Here is a 14,621-nt window from a genome sequence, read left to right as displayed (position 1 = left end):
CCAAATAATGAAAAAATCAAGCAAAGAAAGCGTTCAACATTGCCTTAACATTATGGTTATTTACAGCAAAAAAGCTCGGTACGGTGCAGGTTTCAGATAGACGCTCGTAGCGACGGCGATGTCACCGCACCAAGAAAAAAAAAGTACTTTCATTATATACCCAATGTCAGTTACTAGCCAAAGTTCACGGCAGTAAGTTTTACCTTTTTTTTCTATGCTTCTATAATTTTTATCGCATTCTTCCCTTCTCCAGTGCAGGGTTGCCAACAAAGCTGAGCATGCTTAATCATCTTGGCTTTCCCTTATTGCTTGTTATGTCTCTCACTTTTTTAAGGACCAATCGCCTAAAGTTAAGCTTTATTCGCATAGTCGGAGGGGATTTGCTGCTGTGGTTTTTGCAGAGGGCCTGCTTGGCAGGTTGATTGTCTGCGTGACCGCGGAGATTACCTAAGCTTTTTAGTGTCGTTTTACGAGCTTAGAGCTTATAATCGATTAGACACAGGAGTGGTGAACTAAAGACAGCACCATTAAATGGGCTAGCATCATGAAACGGCACTGGTTTCGTGGTGGGGCACTGGTCGGGGCACTGGTCGGACGCGTTGGAGAATCGGACACTTCTGCTATGCTTTCACTGGTGCCCTTATTTACAAATTTTTGGCAAATTTCCAATTCGTTTTATGAAAGGCGCTGTCGATACTCAAGTGCACCCAAGGAGGTTTATTTGAAAATAAAAGCTCTAAGTGTTTGCTTAAAATGTTACCTTTGTCTGCGTGTTAATATTATGATGTACCATAAAATTTGAAAATGCGTTAAGGCTTGAAAGAAGTCAAACGATACCTGCCGGGCCAAATTAACCATCTTCAAACAGCACGGAGTAGGAAGAAATCGCTTCGTCTATTCCGCGCTATTTCCTAACGTTAGTGCTTGCCTAAGGTAAGATGGCGGCGGTCAGGTTTCACTTTAGAGACGGCAGCTCGACTCCAGCATTTTTAAACCTCCTTGAGTGCACCAAAACTATGGGTCATGTACTGTAAACGAATGTGCAAGAAAAAGTACACAACCCCTAATTTTTTTTCTGCTACGACAAACTACCCGTAAATTGAGATAAATATAATTTATTTGAACGTTTCACTCCGGCTGTTTGTCCCACATAAATCACCGATTCTGCACGAGCTTTGCTTTCGCGCAGCTAGCCCGAAACCCTCTTACTCTATTCTGTGTCTATTCTCTCCACGCATTTGTGCAAGCTTTCGTCTTAAGCCTGTGTTCAATTTCCCCATTTTTGGCATCTAAATACGCTAATAATAACTACCGCTTATTCAACGCAGATGGTAAAACTAACTTCGCTTCAATCCACCAGGTGTTTTGGTGTCTCTTCCCGTTCTCCCATGGTATCCAATGCTGCATGACAAAATGGGCTGGCAGGCATGTTAGTTAAAAGTACCTGAAGCCAAAAGGCAACGTTATGGCGAAATCATAGGGAAAATTAACCGTTTATTGCACTTGACAGTTCTAGAAAAATACAAAAAATACTTTCTACACTTCAAACGTAAAAGCTGATAATTTCATCTTTGCTTTCACGGCTTCATCGTATGTTGGCTTCATGTAGTAGAAAAAGAAATCTGCCTCTCGATTCTATTATTCTCGTTCATGTGTTATGGTTGGAACGTTATAACGAAATACGCTTTCTTACAACTTAACTACGTAAGCCAGTGAACTGCGACTTTAAAGTTTCCAAATGCCGTGCTGACAGAATGAGTAAGGACTTGAAGAAACTCAAGCGGGCATAAAAATATTGATAAACTGGCTTTCTCTCTGCTTCTACTGATTGTTATCCTGTTTTTAGGTGGAAAACTTGCACTGTGCTTATTAAATTGCATCGGTATATCACATTTATACAGTATTTAGCTGTAGTCCCTCTCTCCCTTTAATCCTGTACGAGCTCAAAATAACGTTTCCTAGCACCCGATTACAAATACTTGCAACAAGTCGACGGCTCTAAAAATACGTGCCACAATGCCTTCGTTGTTGAACTTGTACAATTATGACATGTTTGAAAACAATGTCTTAGCCATAGTAATTAGACTTTTGGAAGAGTAGCTACAATAATGTCCCTGTCTAAACAACTAGCGCCGCCGATTCGAGGACATCCTCTGCAAAGTCCACCCCCAAGTACTGGTTACGGTGCGCAAACAGGAGCACAGAATGTACAGGGCAAGTGTCACAATTTTTGCTACCCTGTTTTCTGAAGGATAAGTTGTTCAGCGTTGCCCTAATTTAGGAGGTCAACCTGTTGGATGTTATTATGTATAATATCAAACGCAATGACTGAGAACACGCTACGATAAAAGATGTAAAGCCTTTTGTGCCTCGTGTTGATCATATCCCGAAATATTTTATACAAGTTTTGTTCTCAATTGGATAGAGTCGTTTATTCTTCTAACGCTATTTTGTGCGTGAACGGATACATTCGAGCAAAAATAATTGCAATTTTTGCATTTCGGCCACAATTTTAATTACAGTGGGAACTAATCGTCCATCGTGTTCTTTGCCACCAACTCCATGCGATGTGAAAAGCAGCAAATTGTGCTGCCTGGTGATGTACCCTAAGTGTCATTGCAAATGCGGTAAGTCTTTCACAAATCTTGTTAGTCTCAAACTGCAATTATTCCTGTACACGCCCTCTAAAGACACTTCTGGTTTCTGCAAGAATACATCTTGTACCTACAGACTGGTTTTAAGGTCAATACCAATCTGTAACAATGAATACTTCAGGAAGTAAACAACCTAGCAAAATTTTATTGTCTTTGTATACATTATTAGGGTATACTATTGCGTTAGATTTCGACATATGCATCCGCATTTTCCACACACTGCTTGAATCTTTTAGGAACCGACTACACGGCTCTTCGTAGCAACCAAACTGGGACATTTGCAAACACCTTGCGCATATTGTGTCCAAGATTGTTAAGATGCCTTGGTTTTAACTTGATACTTGCTCCTTAGCCCATCCCCAAAGGAAGAAGTCGCAGGGGAAAAAATCAGGGCTGCGTGCAGGCCACTCTGTCGGTCCCCGGCGGCCGATCCAACCGCCGGGGAAATTGCCATCAAACCATGCTCTCATATTAGTCATATTATTATAACATTCGTCAACACTATTACAAAACAGCCTCTGAAATCATAAATGGTAAACATCATATTAGTCAACAGTATTAGGTGCCAGTTGGAGCTGATGCTACTTTCTAGGGATATCTAAGTTAAAAATAGGTATTGACTTTACAACCACCCTGGAGATAGCACCACTCCTAGCACGGCAACTAATAAGAAAAACTTTCGTAATTAGCAACACCAAGTGTTAAAATTTAAAGTACTTGTTCTTAGCAAACTAAAAATAATTATTTACTTGATGCAGACTACCCGTTAGGCGATCCCGGCGTAAAATTGCAGCATCTCATAGTAGAATTGCACCTGCTTAAAAAAAAAAAAATAATTTGCCGGTGACACCTGCCAAATAAAATCTCATATATAAAGCCAAATGAAATTGAATTACGTTCTATTACAACTATGTTTATGTTAGAGACGTTACCGTCTTTGGCACTGCTATATCTATGCGTGAGAACGGCGTAGGGCAAGATTACTGATAAGAGCTTGAAAATTGAACTTCTAAATGTAATCTTAACAGGTTTCAAGTGAACATCCCCTGTCCGATTTGTAGAACTTGGCATACTTCTACATATTTACGCTGGACAACCGCACCACCATTTACGACTTCAAGTTCACCATTTCTAGTCTTGTTTGCTCTAGAGTACGAAATAGCGGAGGAAGCGAGTACACAAAATATGTGCCCTCCAGTCTTTTATTATTCACCGTCTACGGTTTGCAGCATGACACAATGGAAAATATTGCGAACATTTCTACTGTGTTGATAAAAACATTTGCTGCAGCGTTTAACTGGACGAACAATTGTGCCAGTAGATAATGTTTAGTAACCTGTAGCCTCTCTGTAGCCGAGTGCCTATGGCAGTTTGCTACTGAGATCTATGTCGTGGCTTTTATGCCGGTCACATCGGTCGCGTTTCTATAGGGCCAAATGCAAAGCGCTCATTTACTTATATTTAGATGCACGGCAAAAACCTGTGGTTGACAAAATTATTCCGGATCCGCAGCGGCGGGCCTCAAATGTATACCATAGATTTGGCACGTAAGACTCAAGAATTTAATTTTAATGTGATGGCTTCAACGTAAGCGTAGAATCGGAGGTGATAATGATGTATTGGTGAATTGAGGCTACGTTGATTACGCTGTTCACTGAGATTGAAATGGCCAAAGGCTTTCTTAACGAAAAGTATTTATGCCTGCGGGCATAAGCATAGACCTGTCAAGTTTGTAACAAATACAACCAATTTTTACGTCCTTACAGTGGCATATCATACAAGCTGCTCAGTGTCGTGGGGAGATGATTGTAAACCACCACACCTAATCGATTGCGAGAAGACAGCTGGAGAGCGAGTGTGTCGTTGTGGTAAGCGCTACCCCAATGAAATAGCTTGAATTTATAGCGTACTCCATCAAAACACGGTTTTATCTTATTCTTCAATAATAGCTTTGAAGATTAGAAGAAAACGACGAAGGTAAGAATTCCACTTCTTTCGAATTTCGCGCGAAAACTCAAGCGTCGCTCCATCAGAGGACGTCCCCGATTTCAATGTATTTTCTATCACTTGAGTCATTGTGGGCACGCAAAATTTTTCTAAACTTGCTAAGTTTCGTATTTGGGTCTTTTACGATACGGTAGCTTCAATCTCTATCGACAAAATGTTAATTAAACCCGATGAGACGCTGTCAAAATCTATGACGTCGGGGCTGGACAGTGCGGGAACTGCAAAGCGACGTCGCCACACTTTTGTTTTTATCACTTTTTGTGGATTACCAAGCCTCCTCTCTACGTATATTGGCTTTTACGTAATTGTACAACAATATTTTACTGTAATGTAATGTAATGCGTAGGATGGATAACCGGTGGACCATTAGGGTTACAGAATGGATACCAAGAGAAGGGAAGCGCCGTAGAGGTCGGCAGAAAACCAGATGGGATGATGAAGTTAGAAAATTTGCAGGCGCAAGTTGGAATACGCTAGCGCAAGACAGGGGTAATTGGAGATCGCAGGGAGAGGCCTTCGTCCTGCAGTGGACATAAAATATACGCTGATGATGATGATGAAGATTTTACTAATACAGCTCGAATTGTTTTCACTTTAATATCTCTTCACTAGAAGTAAAAAAAAAGAGACGAGCAATAACTTTGTGAGAATTGAAGATCACAAGATTATTTACAGTATTTCACTAATAAAATTTCTTTTGATTTAGCTTACATATTGTAATTTTGAAAATGAACCAAGTGATTCGACAATGCATATGTACATACAACAGATAATAAAATAGAACCAGTTTTGAGATAAGCGCCGTGAAACCTACGCTAAGTACGCCCTGTTTTTCGGCATACTTTGAAAAACAAAAACAAAAGAAACGAGCAAAACCCTTTTTTATGCACTGACGCTCTAAAGCAGCTAAACAGCAAATGCAAAACTAAACAAGGCGGAGCGCACCATTTTGATTCCACTCTTTATGATTGTAATAGCAGCGTTTCGGACCTGTCATAACCTGACTTGTCCATAGAGGTCATTCGAGCCTGCCTGTTAAAATGTCATATCACCATGATAAGGCTTCCACGATACGATAAGGCTTCCACAGAGACTGGAATCGAAGGGGAGACCAGCGACGGGGTAAATATGACGCTGTTGACAGCCTAAACGATGGTCTATACATGCATGCATTGTTTAGCTTTTTCGTTGATTGTTTTTCACCGAATAACCACGGTTACAGCGTTATTGCTCTGCGCAAGACGCGCCTTCATGTATTAAAACTTTCTAGGATACTGTCGACGATTCTACAGCGATAGAATCTGGTCTAACCAGAATACGTGCGTGATGCGAATGACGGTCTGCAATCGGCTGCGTATGAGAGTGCGATTGATTGTACGGGAATGTGCGATGAGTCATTCTTGTGCAGCCGATCTGCTGGTCACGCGTAGATGAGATTTCGACGATCGACCAATGTGCCCACCACTATCGTTGTGCTTTGAGTGGCACCTCGTTTTCTGAGAACTAGTTCGCCAATAAAAAAAAAAAACATAGTGTTGACATCATACAGACAATTATGCAGAGGGGCTGCTGCAATTGGCACTGCACCACGTGGCCGCATCGGTCAACCGCACGCCATCCTCACAAGTTCAAGCGAGCAATTTCACAGCAGACACTTTTATGATGGCTTGTTAGTATGTTTGCTCGATTGCCTAACGAATATTTCTCCGGATTCTCACTTTCTCTCCGGATTCTCTCATTTCGTTGCAGTTGTTTGCTTTTCATATACATTTACGTCTCTTGATAACGTACGTGTATTCGACATCCACGCATATTCCCATTATAAAAATGAATAGACTTGTAATGTTTCTATCATTGCATGCAGTGATGTTATTGCACTGCACGGTTGCAGCTTAGCAGTGCACTGACATTTGTTGCTCTAATTGTCTGCAAGTGTTTAGCAGGAAACATTTCGTTGCTTCGTTCGCAGTAGCAGTTCAAAAGACAAGCGCAGCCATTTTCTTTAGATAGAAGATGCGAGAGCCATGGATATTTTTTTTCTTCCCGTGCCTATAGGCACGCTTCCTTGCGATTCATAACAGAAATGACACGAATTTGGTGATATATACATTGCTAACGACAACCTACGACTTCAGCGCATGTTACTTTCCTGATTTGGACAATCTTATACCGGGAATATGCTTCAATAACGCTCAGCAAATTCATAATTTGAACGGTGTCTTCTATATAGCATTACCTTGCTAGCAGTTCTTCCTTGAGCTACGCAGTGATACCCATAGCTGATGCGGTAAGCTGTGATGATGTATTTAGTCTATTGAAATATTAACCATTCTTGTGCACTATTACGGGTTTGAGCGGGGCTCCGACTGCTTGTTCCCTAAAATCACCGGTCCTGAACGGTGAAATATCAAAATATATTACGACGGAGCAAACTGCATCCGGTTGCAATAATTACATCGCACAAAGATAATATGTTCTGCTTATTCCTGTAAAAACACTTTCCTGTTGAAATAAGTTCAGCCTACAACGCGGCATGCAGGCTCATGAAGCCATCGCCTCCAACAAGCGCCTTGAACCCAGCCATGACAGTGATAGACATACATAGAAACTTGATGAGACAGCGCGTTAAAATAGTTGCTATTCCGTAACTGCTACCAGGAGTCATGAGCAGTAATATTAAACTATAATATTACACCGAAAGTACATTCTGTGTGGAGTGCCAAGTAATAGACAGAATGCGATGTGACTGGTTTAGTTGGTTAATAGCTAGAGCGAGGATGAACAGCTCAAGTAAAACACGGGCAGAGCAAGGCAAAACGGAGCTTCGCCGAACTTCATACTGAGTTTTATTTTCGCACTTTATTTTCCATATACACACTACTGTGGATTGCACTGTCGTGTAACGTTCATATGTCGTTGCTTGGAGAAGAATATTCTGTCAGATGACTTAAGAAGGTTGCTAGTCTTCGTCTTCCAATCCAACAGTCAAGGAAGAATGGAAGCGTAGGTTTTACCTGCTCAGTTGAGGCGGCAAGTGCGGCTTCTCATCACAGTGGGGAAGGATTTCCTGAGAACCGGGACGTGTAGAATTGAAGATTTTTACACACATCCCACATCCACCAAATACTCATCCGAGCTCAAGTAGGACAAATGGCTGTTGCTGGTTTTGAGGTTTTGCCTTTGAGAAAAGGTGAAACTCCCGTCCAGAATTGGGTCTCTACAACTAATTGGTGACGTTGACTTATCGATAAGAGCCACAGAAGTGCTGTTCAACGGACCCAGATTTGTTGATCCACAGAGGCTCGGCGCTGCCGATATTACTGCGCTATTAAGATGGATTACATTACAGGTCAGTGAAGAGAAACTCTTAAGAAGTGAGGGAATAGACATTCTCTCGAGAGCCACGTACTATTTGGTGTTACGATGCACGAACTTGAAAAACAAAGAAACCTAAAACTGTCTTTCAAACAAAAAGGGCCGGTTTGTTATCATTAGCATGACAACACATGCCTTCTGAAGCTCCTTAAAGCAGTGCTACCCCGACCTCGAGTGACGGAGGTGACGGAAAACAACGCATGGTTTTTAGATTAACTGCTGCAGTGGAAACCACGGGACGTAGGCTGAAGATATGAGCGTGTTCAAAAACAGATCTGCCTCCGTATGCCTCTAATTTCTCAAAACTCGCTAAGCAATCTGTTGATCTTAAGTTGCAATGTTGGCCACGCGTTACAATCTACAAATGGTGACCATCACCTTCAGATATTGCACATTTTACAGCCCTGAAATGCAGCCTTAAACAATTAACGACGCGAATTGCTCCCAAGGAGTGTGAGTGGCCACATGCGAGACTATGCCTGAAAAAGTGTAAAGCGAGGATTCCTGCATAACCACGTCAAATGAAAATGTCGTAAGCAACTACATCGTGTCGATCGATATATTCTCGGTGTGAATCATAATCTGCAGGAGACTGTCATCAGCAGGGCTTTATACAGTTTGTTATCAGTTCATCACAAGGAAGTGGCCATGTGCAGACGCTTAAGCGTTGAGAAGGCGAAATCTGCAAAAAGCACCACCGGAAGAAATATGCGCAAAGCAAACAAAGTGTCACGTATCTGATCCCCTTAGCATATAGAGAAACCTATAGGTGAGGAGTGGACGATTGAATTTGGGCCCTTTTGTCAAGAGGCTACAGTGCCATCAGTGCCCGCAGCGACTAGTGAGATTGTTTATTAGTGATTCGGTGGTCATCGGTGCACTACTTGTCACTTTTGTGGTTGTTTTGTCGATTCACAAATTTTTCAATTTTGGGCTTTCTTTGGAAATTAAAACATATTTGTAATTTAACAGGGCCTTGTATATAAAAGTCTTTAATATCATTGTTATAGTGGGCTAGCCGCATTCACTGGTGTGCAATTTCTTGTACTGTAATATTTTTGCGGAGTACATATGAAACCTGATTTTAGTATTGTTGACTAGGACTAATTAAATTGATAACAGCCATTTTTGCTTATTTCTTGGTACTTTTGCGCGCTTTTCTCGCTATAGGCACAATCAGAGGCTTTCTTATCACCCACAAACGTTTTTCTTTGTTGTTTTGTTCGAATGGGCAATTGTACTGGAGGAACCAATAATGAACGCATACATTTATTGAGTTCCTCCATTTAAGGTTTTGGTATTCTCTTCCGGTACGTCAAAACATTAGCTTGAAGCCGCCTGATAATAATACTCGGATGTGTTGCCATACTTCGGTGTGTGAGAGAGGCAGAGAAAGACAGAAAGGAGTTTTAAAGCGAAGCTTCATATGGTTATGCGAAACGAAAAAGCGTCTGTCCGTCGCCTGTCCTCAGAAAACTGCCATCATCAGCCCTGGCTCGAGCGTCGTCCTCTTCATCCACAGCTTGCTCGTTGGCGCCCCTCGGAATGCGCTCGTACTCGTGCTCGGCGCGTGCTCCTGCCACTGCTCCCACGTTCGTCTTCGTTGTCTGGCTCCGATGCCGCTCGTCATTCCCGTGTAGGATTTCACTTTTATTCTGCCGTCGTAATGGGGAGGTCGTGTTAACGGCGCTATTTGGCATTGCTTAAGGGGGTATGAGCCATTAGTTTTCTTACGTGACGGACAGATTTAATTTTGAAGCAATTTAATTTCGAAGAATCGCCAGCGGCAATGGCGGGCGAAGGCTGCTACCCACGCCGCCGAGCAAACTCGAGATATTCAACGCAAACGACAACGATGGACTGCGGGCATACAGTCAGCGACGTCGTTCTCACCGTCGCAGCCTAACGTGTGTGTGACCTTATAATTGAGAAATGCTTTAATGAACCGTCGGGATTAAACCAGTCATAAACTCCGGGGCCGCACGTTTCAGCTTCGTTGGTTAACCATCTGTATACGGAGTGCTCGGACGGCGATTTATTTTTTTCTTTGTAGCTTTGGGCTGAAGTTCGGTGTTTAAGATATTCGGAATTCATGCACCTTCATTCAGCTTGGGGGCTTTCGCAGAACTGGTTTGGCAAATTCACTGTCCCTGTATATAGAGTCCTGCATTAGCTCGGCCTCGCCCTGCAAACTTCCTAGCCTCCTTCAATTTGCGATGTGCGACTGCCCTTGGAAGGTGTTGGTCCCGGGTTTTGATTCCTGAAACGGGACTTTTTTTAACTGTGAAGGAAAAACGGGATCGAATCCCGGCCACGGTGGCCACATTTCGATGGAGGCGAAATGCAAAAACACCCATGTGCTTGCGTTGTAGTGCACGTTAAAGAACCCCAGGTGGTCAAAATTAACCCGGAGCTCTCCACTACGGCGTGCCTCTTAATCACAACTGGTTTTGGCACGTAAAACCCCAGAAAGAAGAAGAAATGTAGGAAAATTTTATTGCAAGAGTTTTGCGAAGCACCCCATTGGGAATACTTACAAACTACAAGGCTACAGATTGACGAAGATGTCTCATAATACTGGGACCATTCAACCTATGCAGATATCACATTTCTAAAAATAGCTTCTTAGCAGTGTTACTTTTAACGTCATGGCTCCACCTACGAAATTAACCGTGTCGCACCAATCTATGCAGGAATCCAAAGACCACAACCACAAGGCGTTCCACCAAGTACTTCCGGAGGGCAAACAGGAACAGAGATCGCAGAGGGCAAGTGAGGCCTTTATTTTTTTCCGTGTGCTTTGTGACAGCCAGATTTTCTGTGCTGTTTTTTGACCATCTCGGTTTGCTGCACGTTAAATTATTGTATATAAACATCTTGACACCAAACACGGAAACAACATTGACGGAAGCCACTTAGGTTTCCACCCAATTATATGGGTAAATACTTACACCAGTCTTTCCCCACGCTTAGAGGGTACAGGACAAAATCAGTTTATTCTTGCACGCTTCCCTTTATGCGCACAAATACACTGGGGAAACGTTTCTGAGATTCTTGCGTTTGCATCGCCATTTCAAACACAGGAGGAACGAGTCATCGTTCATGTTCCTTGCCGTCAACCCCATGCGACGTCAAGACCACCAAGTTGTGCTGCTTCGTGATGTACCCTAATTGCCAATGCAAGTGTGGTAAGCATTTCAGAGTACTTATGAGCCTCAAGATGGAGCTATTTTACCAAAGCTACATAACGCAATAGTCTCGCATCACCAAGTGTACGTATGGTTTCTCAATAGCAGTATTCCTAGAAAGGTGGCAAGTTGTGAACGAATTACTGATCAGCAACGCCAAGTCCTAACTACTTGTAATATTTACAATTATAGGCTAATATTTATGAATGGCAAGTGCCTATAAGAGAAAATGAGGTGAACTATTCCGCGGTGACAGTGCTAAACTCTTCCAATTCAAGCATTGTGTACATATTCATATGAAATAACTTGAGCCACATTCAATTATCAATTTGGCACATGCGCGAATCGACCTGCTGCACCGAAACATTTCAAATAAATGTTCACAGTTGTCAGTAGCGCTTGTCCTGTCTGTCTAGTCTTACTTTTTCCTGTCTGTCACGCTTCGCTGTACTCAGATATGCATCACCAACTGGCCGAAAATTCTACTCTTCGGAAATTCAAACAAAGCTTCCATAAATTCTTGTGGTTTTCCTGTTAAATGGCAAAACATTACCGTTCTTGGCACTGCTACGCGTACGCGTGGAAGGGGGGACCTGAAACGAGAGTTTCAAAATTGAAATTTTCAAAAGAACATTCTAAGAAGGTGGCACACGCATATCTCTGTATTCTCTTTAAATCTTGACAGGCTTCCAAATCTCACATTGCGTACTCGCACTCACGAAGCATTTACTATAGACTTACCAAAATGTCATTCTTATTGCCACGTTTATCTCGAAGATATAACGTATTTCTATATGCGCTAAAAACTTAACGATTCCAAAAATAAGCGGGTGTACTTATTGAACCAGAATGTATAGGAAAGTTGAATGCTATGCTCATTATATATCTTTGACTGCAGCAGTGCGCTCATTTGTGGTGGCTAATAAAAGTGGTTGACAGAAACCTGCACATCGAGAACAGCTTTTTTTCCAGCAGATCAAGGAGCGTTAGAAAAGTTTCATACCACCTGTCAAAAGTCTAGATGTCTGAATTAGATTGGAAGTGTGGTATGTGTCAAATGAGTATTTTTTTTTACTTTCTCACAGTACCGCATCAGATAAGCTGCTCAATTTCGTGGGGAGACAAGTGCAAAGCGCCAAATTTTATGGATTGCGACAAAGATGCTGGTCAACGAGTGTGTCGTTGTGGTAAGCGCATTGCTTTCAGAGCTTGCAGGTGTATACGCAAACATTTAGTGCATCACTTTGTCACGGTTGCCGTTGCACGAGACATGAATTAGGACAAAGACACACAAAACACATTTATGGTATACCACATCGAAAAAAGTTCACGTCAAACCTATACACAACCGCAAGAATCGTTACACTGAGTTTGATGGATCCTTCTTAAAACGTCCTAATCACGTGCGATGTGGTTCTTACATGTCTGCTTCGATGTGCTTCTTGCGCATGGCCCGATGGAATGCTGGCGTCTCTGATGATGGTTGTTTCCACATAATCGGCCTGGCTTGTCTGCGCAATGTCGTCGGTGAGGTTATCCCCGTAGCATAGGACGGGGCCGTTGTCCTCGGACCAAGCCTTTGCTGGCGACCACGGTGCACAGCCGCGGGGCGTGGAGGATCAAGCCCGACTGGTGCAGGGCCACTGGTGTCCTCCTCCTGCTCAACTCTTCGATCTCGATGCCATTGGTTCACCGCCTTGTTGTTGTTGTCTTCGCCCAGTCTCCCCGCGGACTTCTTCCTTCTTTTCTTCTAGCGGGTTTTTTCCATTTGCCACCTCGCTCCTCCCAGGCCACGTCAGCTTCCTCCTCTTCCTTCTTCTCTTTTTCTTCTACTTCCGCTCGTGACACACTTACAGATTAAAACGCGAGGCTGTCTTACCTACTCATTTAATAATCAGTGCAGTCTCTGTGCTACCAAAGGCTGCAGCAAGGTATGCTGCGCATTTATCATTTACCCGTTCGCGATGTGTTTCTCTGCCGTATGTAGTTAAATTCTAAAACATTTACAAATTCTCTATGTTATATAGCACTAACAGTAAACGCGTGCATAAGAACAGCTGTTGCCTGTTTAAAGAGCCATTCAGAGTGACAATAATGGTTTGAAGAAACTGGTCAAGGGAGAGCATTCGTCACAACAGCGGAAGAAAATTATTTCTTCAACATGTTTCTGTGTTTGCTAAGAAATACAGCTGCTGCCCTAATGAAGACAAGTCCTGCTTGTTGAAATGTTGGCTTGGGGGACATTTTATAGTAAACTAGTGTTCATCACTTTAAGCGCACAGTTGTCCTACATGACACTGTTGCCAGCCTAAACGATGGTAGTGTGCCTTGAAAATACCCAGAACAGTGGTGAGCGCCACCCGCATGTCGTGGTCTCCAGAGTGAGCCATCCACACGTTCTAAAGCATTCACGTCCAATTAGAATTCCAAACTGCCATCATCGTAATGTGCACACATGCATGTTTCATGGCATTGTTGGACGAAAATTTTTTTCTTTCAGCAACTAATACGGATTCTTGGTTTATAGCGCGAAGGGACACAGACGATGACTAGCACAAGGCAGGACGAGCGCTACAGGAATAGCGCACATTCGTTCTTCTAGTCGTCGTCTGTGCCCCTTCGCGCTATAAACCAAGCACAGGATACCGTACGAACTCGTGCAACTGTCCATCCATTATCATCATTCGGAGAGTCATATACACAGATACGGTGAAAATACACCATAAATAATCCTCCATCAATTCGATGGCGTTTTTTCAGTCTCTGCAGCATCCAAGCCCTCCGGATGAGTGGCTCGGGAAAGTTCTCACGGTGCACAAGGCTGGAGCTACATACAATCACAACAAATAAAGTTTTGATTTGGAAATCGATGCCGTTTTCACTATGTAATTACCATTTCTACACCATAACATTGATACCGTATTCTTGAGTCAGCGTCATCCTAAAATTATTTGGTGCAGCAAATCTGCAGCACTATTTCTGAAACAGGAAAGCTAAACCTAAATACGCGCTGAAGCACCTTCGTGAAAACGTCAGTTAAATGTACTTTGCAGTAAAGTCTGTGCATTATTTTATATTTGTTACTGGGTCGAATTGTTTACTTGCAATTTTTTCTTTCTAACACAAAAGTCTGTTCCCCACTCCTCTACAAACGCGAATCGTGAAGGTAATATGACTAAAATATCTGTAAAAATGAATGGCCAATAGGCCTGCTTAAATTGCTGTCAGGTGACCAGTCTTGCTTATCAGGCTAATGTAATAATAAACATTCTCAGAAATTCACTTATTTTTTCCATTCCATTCACTGTCTGAGTAAAATCAGATTCTACCCTTCCATCGAGGGTATGAGTATTACTTTCCCACTTGGGCGTCTGAGACGCACTTCCATAGATGGCCT

General features: G+C 42.5%; 1 protein-coding gene across 4 annotated transcripts in view; it reads left to right on the top strand.

The window, feature by feature from the left end:
• LOC119458016 (uncharacterized) overlaps positions 1 to 14,105 on the top strand; it is a 210,529-nt gene extending 196,424 nt beyond the window's left edge. For all 4 annotated transcript variants that reach the window (XM_049670636.1, XM_049670632.1, XM_049670631.1 and 1 more), the window contains 3 exons: positions 11,120 to 11,224; positions 12,310 to 12,411; positions 13,985 to 14,105. In XM_049670636.1, the coding sequence (XP_049526593.1) occupies positions 11,120 to 11,224; positions 12,310 to 12,411; positions 13,985 to 14,013 (236 nt within the window). In that variant the 3' untranslated portion in view covers positions 14,014 to 14,105. The remainder of the gene's footprint in view (positions 1 to 11,119; positions 11,225 to 12,309; positions 12,412 to 13,984) is intronic.
• The last annotated feature ends 516 nt before the right edge of the window (positions 14,106 to 14,621 follow it).

This window comes from Dermacentor silvarum, chromosome 7, assembly GCF_013339745.2.
Source record: "Dermacentor silvarum isolate Dsil-2018 chromosome 7, BIME_Dsil_1.4, whole genome shotgun sequence".
NCBI classification, from domain to species: domain Eukaryota; kingdom Metazoa; phylum Arthropoda; class Arachnida; order Ixodida; family Ixodidae; genus Dermacentor; species Dermacentor silvarum.
Note: the sequence above shows the minus strand (reverse complement) of the source record. Positions and strands in the feature narration are given on the sequence as shown.